The 9,499-nt window shown below is 34.4% G+C and overlaps 1 protein-coding gene across 1 annotated transcript in view; it reads left to right on the top strand.

The window, feature by feature from the left end:
• Positions 1-3,212: 3,212 nt before the first annotated feature.
• mcph1 (microcephalin 1) overlaps positions 3,213-9,499 on the top strand; it is a 109,800-nt gene continuing 103,513 nt past the window's right edge. Inside the window, exons 1-9 of the mRNA XM_058794860.1 lie at positions 3,213-3,402; positions 3,805-3,869; positions 4,348-4,439; positions 4,519-4,637; positions 5,492-5,582; positions 5,736-5,847; positions 5,950-6,081; positions 7,407-7,499; positions 8,620-9,387. Coding sequence (XP_058650843.1) covers positions 3,833-3,869; positions 4,348-4,439; positions 4,519-4,637; positions 5,492-5,582; positions 5,736-5,847; positions 5,950-6,081; positions 7,407-7,499; positions 8,620-9,387 — 1,444 coding nt within the window. The 5' untranslated portion in view covers positions 3,213-3,402; positions 3,805-3,832. The remainder of the gene's footprint in view (positions 3,403-3,804; positions 3,870-4,347; positions 4,440-4,518; positions 4,638-5,491; positions 5,583-5,735; positions 5,848-5,949; positions 6,082-7,406; positions 7,500-8,619; positions 9,388-9,499) is intronic.

Genomic DNA, 9,499 nt, shown 5'->3' with positions numbered 1-9,499 from the left:
ATTGCCGCTCACATCAAATTGAAAGCACTGATGTTTGTCTGCAGAACAACCACTGGCTCTTCACCCCTATACATAAACTCACTACTTCAGACCTGTGTCCTCCAGAAGTTTGCGTTCTGCAAGTGACTCACGCCTTGTGGTGCCATCCCATAGACACACAAAATCACTTTCATGGACCTTTATTTTGACTGTTACCTGCTGTTGAAATAAACTGCCTAACTCCACCCATTTTCAAGAAATGGCTAAAAATGCATGTTTTCATGAACACTTGACCCATTAATACTAACTCTTTCTATTTATAAAAAAAAAAGGGACTTTGTATGTTGCGTTGGATAAAATGTAAATGTATAAAGGTTTACAGCAATTTTCTTTTAATGTAGGTATTTTTGAGTGTTCTAAATGATGCATTAAGTATGTATTTCCTATCATTTTATTCTTCGTGTAACTTGATGTAAATGTGCAGGTTCCTTTTAAAATTATGCATAAGTACAGAATAGATTAATTTTACAGAAATTGGCTGGTAATGTTGCTATTTTTATGTATTTCTAAGTACTATGCTTGTTTCTCTGTCCAACAAACATTTTAAACTATAATACTCATGGAAAATGAACGATTAAAATGTATATCTACAGACATTTGTCTTTGTATTCTGTACTTACTACATTTTTATACAATATTTCTTAGTTATTGTAGCTAATTTTATTTTTATTTTAACAGAAAATGATTGTAGGTAGACAGCCATTTCATAAAATAACTGCTAAATACCTTTTAATTAACAGAGATTAGTTGAAATTGTGAGATTGCTTATGTAAAAGGAAGGATTAATCCTGTAAATATACAAACTTTTTGTGCATATTACAAGTTTTAAAGATATTTCTTAGTTATTGTACATGGAAAAACTTTAATTTAAAAGTAAATTACTGTAGATGGACAGAGCAGTTTTATAAAATAACTAATTAAAACCCCAAATTTACAGAGATTAACCTGAAAGTCGGTTGTTTTTCTTTGTAATTTGACACAATTTGTCAGTTTTTCCATAGTTTAAAAACATATTATCAACGGTAATATACTGTAATTTAATTAATTTTGACTGTAAAGTCTATTCTGTATTTTTACAGTTTTGCATGTATTTTTATGAAATGGATATTTTCTGTAATTTAACGGAATCCGTCTGGAAACTCTGCTGCCAGACTTTTTGCCGTTTTACAGGATTTTTTTTTACAGTGTGGGAGAACTTGCACAATTGGTGGCTGACTAAATACTTTTTTGCCCCACTGTATCTTCGAAGCCTAGTTCAGTATTGCCGTCTTCCTCTCTTTTGCTCTGTCTTTCTGAAATTAAATCATGGGTTACATGCAATTTTCTCAAGGTTAATAGTGCGAAGACTGAAATTTTATTAGTAGGTACTAAATCAAAACTGCGTAATTGTGGAAGTTTTACACTTACTATCGACAAATCTGTTATCTCTCCTTCTCAGGTAAAGATTCTGGGTGTCATCCTTGACAGTACTCTGTCTTTCGAGGCACATGTAAATAATATTACACGGTCCGCATATTACTATCTGCGAAATATTAATCGTCTTCGACCATCTCTTTCTGTTAATGGTACTGCTGTCCTTGTGCATGCATTGGTTACCTCTCGAATTGACTACTGTAACTCTCTGCTCAGTGGTGTTTCACAGAAACTTATTCATAAACTTCAGATGGTTCAGAATTCAGCAGCTCGGATCATTACACGAACACCGTTGAATGAGCATATTACTCCAGTTTTAGGGCACCTTCATTGACTTCCAATCAGATATCATATTCAATGTAAGATTTTACTTTTTACTTATAAGGCTCTTTATAGTCTAGCACCTTCTTATCTTAGTGAACTTCTTCGTGTATACTGTATGTACCTACCCGATCCCTCAGGTCTTCTGCTTCTGTGACTCTTGTTGTACCATCTGTATGTTTGACTACCATGGGAAGTAGAGCCTTTAGTTGTATTGCTCCGACACTTTGGAATACTTTACCTCAAGATATACGTAATAGTCTTAGTCTTTCAATTTTTAAATCACGTCTCAAAACTCATTTTTTTTAGATTAGCCTGAGTGATTTTATTTAAGTTATTGTGTATTGATTTTTTTTTGTATTATTATTTGTGTTGTTGTTTCTTCCCTCTGTTTAATTATGTATTTTATTATTGTAAGGTGTCCTTGAGTGTCTTGAAAGGTGCCCACAAATAAAATGAATTATTATTATTATTATTATTATTATTATATACATATAATTGCATATAATTGTACTATATATGAACCTCAAAGCATATTACTCCATAATGATATTCTAGTTGAGGGCATTTGTAGTGTATAAGCATAGGGCCCAAACATAACTTCAAACCCAGGGCCCCCCCGACCCCTGGCCTCCAGCCCCCTGAGTCGTGCCCGTATGGTCCCTCAATTTTCTGATTAATTATAGCTATCTGACTAGTGACTGGTCTTTGTGTGAAACTGGAGGACTTTCTGAAAGTATGGCAGGTAGTAGGTAGAAAGGAACATTTAAAAGATGAAAAAGAAGATAATAAATATACAGTAAATTATGAATAACATATTGCTATTGTATGATGTAATCCTGTAATAAATAAGTCTGATTGAGTATTTTAAATTGTAATTTACTGACTTGCTCTGTTGTCAGACAACAATAATAATAATAAATCTAATTTTGATTCTGAAACGACTTGCTGACGATACAGCTGCTTAATGCTCCTTGGTTTAAAAATCGTAATGTTTTGTTATCTTCTAAAATGTTTTGATTTTGTCATTTATTTATATAAATTATTAGTGAATATTCCCAAATACTCTGACAATGCGATCTATGGGATGTGTGATTTGTTTTCAGTCTAAAAAATAAAAAACGTCTTTATTAAACTGAAAATGGATGAAAACACGGCTTTCGGATAAATAACAAGTAGGCTACTTTGGAAGTGTTGTTCATCATTTTTATTTTCATATAAAAGCAACATAACTTAAATTACATCCAGTTTATTAGCGATTCAAGCGAATTCCGCCTTTGATCCGCTACGAACACTGAGAACTGTCAGCCTATTTCACTCATATCCTCCTCACTACAGCCGCCTGCTCTCGCCACACGATGCGGTCCCTGTGGAATAAAAAGCCAAAAAAGGGGGCGTGGCAAAAAGGCATCAACCAACTGGTGTTAGGAACGTCACTGAGTTCCCATAATGCGTCGCAAAAGGAACCATTGCCGCGAAAACACATTTTGTTCTTTTTTTTTTTACAGTCGTGAATGGTCAAATGAAAACAGTGTGTTTTAACGGCACGATGTACAAATATACGTATATATAACAAACAAACAAGGATAGATTTGTTTCGCAATGTTGACGTGTTATTCTTTGGTTAAGGTGAGCAATGTAAGGTGCTTTCTTACAGAACAGTTTAGATATATTTAACTGCTCGGACACCGTCTCAAGTACCGTATACCCTGCGTTTCACCAGATGTGGCGTGAAGATCAGCAGTTGCCAGTGCTATTTTGTTGTTTTAGTACTTGCTTTTTAGAATTGCCTTTGATTTTTACCCCCTTTGATTTATGTTTTTGACATCTGCTAATCTTGGTGTTCGTTTTTCACGAGTCAGTGTAAACATTACGTTACTTTAAATCCTCTTGCATTGTTCTCCGTTAGCAGATTGTGTAAGGTTATAGCTAAAGGAAAATCTTTACTGAATGTATGTCAGCATGCTTTTTTTCTGTTTTGCTTTAATCATGTTGAGTTTATCATGTTCCATTTTCTGTTGGCTGATGCAGTTTTAGAAGGAGACCTTTAGGATCAATCATGACAGGAAAAAACACTTCTACTGGTTTTCTCAAAGGTATCGATGGATATTCATTAAATTATATATTTTTTGTCCTCTAGGATGATTAACACATGGTTTTAAAAATTTACAATTCCAGTCTTGTTTTAAAACAATATAGCAATAATAATAATAATAAAAAAATAAAAATAAAATAACTGTTTAAAACAAAAGACTGATAAACATTTTCTTATTGTTTCATAGCAGTGTCAGTTTGAATTTAGAAAAATTACATTCATTTTAAGATTACAGTATATTATGATCTGATTAGCTTTATTGGGTGTCATTACCAATTAATTTGAGAAATTAAATACTTTTTTTTTTCTTTAGTCAGAAATGACCTTAATTTAGTTTGTTTGATTTTGATCATATTTTATTCCCCCTACCCTCTTCTAACTTGCACATTTTATGCCAGTGGTGCCAAACATTTAATGTTGTTATGGATCAAACTTTTTGAAGTGAATGTTTATCCACTGTCCTCTTTCTCCCTTTTAAGATGTGGTGGCGTATGTTGATGTGTGGTCTGCGAGCAGAATGGAGGATTACTCTGATCCGTTCATTCAGCAGCTGCAGGACATGGGTGCAGAGGTGACATTTTTAAATTTTGGCAGTTGTGTTTATGAACAAAATTAAAATGTAAAATAAATGAATGCATTTTCAATGACAGGTATCTAAGACACTCAACAAACAAGTGACCCACGTAGTTTTCAAACATGGCCGCCCGTCCACATGGAAGAAAGCCCAGAAAATGGGTGTGAGGATTGTTTCTGTCCACTGGGTAGCAAGGTAAAAATGAGTATCACATAGAACTAATCTTCTGCATGTTCAGGTCAAAATCCTAAGAACCAGGAGTTATGTAAATCTGCAAATATGAATAAAGATTTTGTTTTAGGCAAAGTTGCTAATTTAATTTCCATAGGTTAGGCATGAATAATTGGTTTAAAAGTAGAGCCTGGCAGAAATGAATTTTCTTGAACAAATGAACACATCATTATTCCAGTGAAGGGACAAAATGACAAAATTTTTAAATATCTGCTAATGGTTTTCTTTTAAACATGATGTAATGGATAGTTCACCCAAAAATGAAAATTCATACACATTTGAAATGACAGCGACAGAATTTAGATTTTTTTTTTTTGCCTGGGCTATTCTAACAATTGGGAAAAACTAGAGAAGTAATACACCATAGAAAGGCCCCTTTTTCTACCACATTTAAAAGTGCTTTAAATATCTTTACATTACATACAAAAAAAGGTCCCTACTACTTGACAGATATCATTTTAAAAATGTGTCTAGATAAATCACACCTGTCTCTGACAGCATTAGTCCTTGTAAAAAATAAAATAAAAAGCCAGGAAAGCAAATCATCCTGTTTTAGCTCATTTAAAAATCTCTCTTCTTGTCAATCATTTGCATATATTGATTTGCTAATATCTAGTTGATTGAAATTCCTTTGGAGAGCAGAAATCTGTTGATGCCAATGGCAGCATGTTCTGGTGCAGCTATAGTTCTCTGACTCCATTAGTGATCTTTTCCTCATTTTGATTGTTGCATTTCTTTGGATGTCCTGTAGATGTCTCTAGACCTCAATGTTTCCTTTCACGGTCCTTTCAAGTTCTATTCATTATGTGATTTTGCAGATGCAAAGAGGGTAATGAACGTGTAGATGAAAATCTTTTCCCTGCTCAAAATGAAGAGTCCAAACTTCTTCATCATCTAAATAAAAGAACAGTAAGAAAATTAAACATGAATATTATCTAAAACAACAAACATTTTGACTTGTTTTACTTTTTTGAAATTGAATTTCTTGATAAATGTTAATAACCTCATTCATGGTTTCTTTTTTCTTTCTTTTTTTCCATTTTTTTTTTTTTTTTTTTGCAGCACCGTTGCATGCAACCTAGAGATATTCCTATAAAGACCCCTGAGAATGACAGGCGGCTCAAGAAAAAATTAGACAAGATGATGGAAGGCCTGATCTCCTCATCCCCCGTTGGTGAGAAAAGCACATGTTTTTTTCTTTTCTTTCTTCATTTTGTTTATTTCATTCAACAATTTGTGAAGGTTGTTGTGCATTTGGGATTTTGTTTTAATACAGTGTCTGACACATCACCATTCGTTATTGATGAGGAAAATGGAGTAGTGTACAGTCCGTCTTTAAAACGCTCTGACAGCATGGCTCAGCGACTGAGAGAAATGAGAGCTCAACGTGAACATCTCTCACCTACTGGTATTTCCTCAAATCCTTTTGAGAACTAGTTTTAATTTGTAAACTAATAATTTTGTGTTCTACCAGACCACAAAGCTTTGTACTGAATTACAGGGGTGCAAATCTTTTGGTTCATAGTGAATCCACTTAATTCACTATTTCAAATTGTTTCTTTTTTATTTTTATAGTAATGAAAACCATTTATCCACCTTATTAAAAACTTTAATTTAGAGAGGGCCTGACCATCTGTAACTTGAATGTGCAAGGTTTCCGGTGTCATTTGTTTTGGGTTAATTTACCTGTACAAAAACAGTATGTTATGCTGCTTGAAATTTCAAACTGGTATTTGTAGTGGTGTAGTATTATTTTAATCTATTACAATCAGTGCAGATTTGTGCAGTTTTCTGCAGTTTATTCTTTTACTTATTTACCTATAGCGGCTAATGAATCAGTAAAAAGAAAATGGCTTTACTTTGCCACTTTGCCAAATAAGGTGGATAGGATTCTTAAAAACTTCCCTTATTCTTTCTTTGGTGCAGGAATGTACCCCACACCATACTGGACAATATTGCCACCCTCTGTTGTAAATAGTCTGCACACACATAACCCGATTAATTTTATTATTTTTAAAGGTGTCATGAACTGAGAAACCAAAATTTCCTTGATCTTTTCACATAAGAGGTCATTGTGCTATAAAGCATCTTGTAAGTTTCAGAAGTTATGTCGAAGCAAGTTTTTAATACGTGATTATTATTGCTTTGGCTGTTAAACAGATCGTTTGATATGAGTATTTATGCGGTATCAACTTAAATCACAGCATTGTCCATCTGTGAAGGGCATAGACTGTCAAACATACAAAAATTTTATCCAATCATAGCAGTGGGCATTTATTCCGAGTCTACAATCCGCTACAGCTGTTCAAACAGCGTTCAGATGAGAATGGTCAAAAACAGGATGGAAAATAGCCTATTACTTCTATATTATGATGTTTTATGATTTAAAAATCTTGATAACATTTAACAGAAAACAGTACAAAATAAAAACGGGCAGTTCATGACCCCTTTAATAAATGCATTGAGAAAAATAAATGATTTATTACACTCTACAGCATTGGTCTCAAACTCAATTCCTTTAGCTCCAACCCTAATTAAACAAACCTGATCAAGCTAATCAAGGTCTTCAGGATTACTAGAAACTTCCAAGCAGGTGTGATTTGAGCTCGTTGGAGCTAAACTCTGCAGAGCTGTGGCCCTCCAGGAATTGAGTTTGAGACCACTGCCCTACATAATCTGTACACACTGTAGAAATAAAGGTCTTTCAGGTATTTATTTTGTCTTGTCCCTTAGCCTCACAGATGCTGGATAGTGCCTCAGGATGTAATTCGCCTTTGAGACCACCTTTTGGGGCATCACCAACTCTGTCTTTCTTGCAACAACTAGGTTTGGGGAAACAAAAGTCTTTTTTGGTAGTAGAATAATTGTAGCTTTTAGGGATGCACCGAATGCTCAGCAACCAAAATTGTTTGGCCGAAAATAGCAAAAATTTGTAAATTGTACCGAACAATGACATTTTTTGGTGACGCAATCAAATGGCAACCAGCGTAGAGTGGGAGGCGCACAGCAAACATGTCGGCAGTGTGGAAGTGGAAGCATTTAAAATTGTCCGAGAAAGACCCAAAAATCATTACAAGCACTGTCCGCAAGAGACTGTTTAGTACTGCGTTGCATGTCTTTGCGAAATGGCCTTAAACAATTAGTAAATAAACTGCATAATGTTTTGATTTCATTCTGACAGTGCTGCGTGAACTTGCGGTGTTATCTGCTTGTTAGCCAGGGTTCAGAGTCCAAAGTGCAAGGAAAATCTGCTTGTCAACAACAAGAAGATCTGAGTTCCGCCAAAATAAAAGCTCCATCAACATTCATAAATGTTAGTACTGCAATTTTACTGTTGTTCTGTTAAATAAAATTTAAAAAAGTAAGACAATAATAAAGATGATGATAATAATAATTATAATAATAATAATTACAAGAGTTCTATTAATTCATTTATTATTATATTCACACATAGTGTTCAAATTGGGATCTGTAATATTTTCTAATGTTTTAAAAAGTCTCTTTTGCTCAGCAAGGCTGCATTTATTTGTACAATAAAAATATAAAAACAGTAATATTAAATATTACAATTTTAAATAACTGTTTTGTATGTGAACATATAGTAAAGTGTAATTGATTGCTGTGAAAAAAGCTGAATTTTCAGCATCATTACTCCAGTCTTCGGTGTCACATGATCCTTTAGAAATCATTCTACTATGCTGATTTGCTACTCAAACTGTCCAATTTTTTTAATTGATTTTTTTTCTTTGAAAAGCAAGACATAAAAGTACACTTTGGATTTTTTTGGGGAGGGGGGGAGGGGGGCGTGTTCTGTATTCGGCCTTTGGCCCAGTTTTTCATTTTGTTTGACTTCGGCCAAGAATTTTCATTTCGGTGCATCCCTAGTAGCTTTAGTAACCATTTTGCTTTATATAAAACTAAATATGTTGAACTTCAACTTTTACAGAGGAAGAGCCTTTGGATTGCTTCTCAGCCTCTCAATATCATTCCTCCAAGAAAAGAGATGAACAAGAAAAACAGAACTGTAATAAAAAGTTAACAATGAAAATGACAAGTAAAGCAAAAAAACAAATACCTACTGAATCAGACACAGCCATGGTTATGTGTAATCTGGCCGGTGTTGAAACAAAAAGTAAAGTCTCACCTATATCTTCCAGATCAAGAAGGTCTTTAGTGAACAACATTGGAGGAAAGAAACAGTCCTCTTTAGAGTGTTACATTGATAATACCTGTTCTGAAAGAAAACAAAGCTCACACCTCAAACCACAAACTGAAAACAGTGGCATATCTACAGAGTTATCTGGCAGCCCTGAAAGCCTGACAAAAACCAATCACAAAAACATCAAAGGTATACAGCAATCCAATGATCTGCAGACCAGCTCCAAATGTTTATATTCCAAGAAGAAGCAGACTTCATCAGGCAGTTGTTTTACAGAAATTGAAAATTATGGATCGGTAACTACCAAGCCTGTTCGTAAATTTCAATGTCAAACGTCTGCTGTTTTGTGTTCTGCTGACTCAGTTGGTGATGTTCCTAATAGAGATGATGTGGATGGTGAGGTGTTTGAAGACTGCTTCTCACCAGCCAACAATGCCCTTAAACGAAGGGTCATTTTATTTGGGTCGACCCCAGAAAGATTGCACATGCCTGCTTTTGACCTGGAGGACTCAAACAAGAGGAAGGGCAAGAGATCATTTGGTAAAAAGCGAAAACGTGAAAATATTGACATTTAAAGACTTGTTGATTGGCTCATCAGGCCCTGCTCCTGAGACACATGAACCAAGGCCTGAATGTGTGTCTGTGGGGACATGTGAGTTGCCCAGGA

This window comes from Onychostoma macrolepis, chromosome 13 (genome assembly GCF_012432095.1).
Source record: "Onychostoma macrolepis isolate SWU-2019 chromosome 13, ASM1243209v1, whole genome shotgun sequence".
Classification (NCBI taxonomy): domain Eukaryota; kingdom Metazoa; phylum Chordata; class Actinopteri; order Cypriniformes; family Cyprinidae; genus Onychostoma; species Onychostoma macrolepis.
This window is presented reverse-complemented; position numbering and strand designations above follow the sequence as displayed.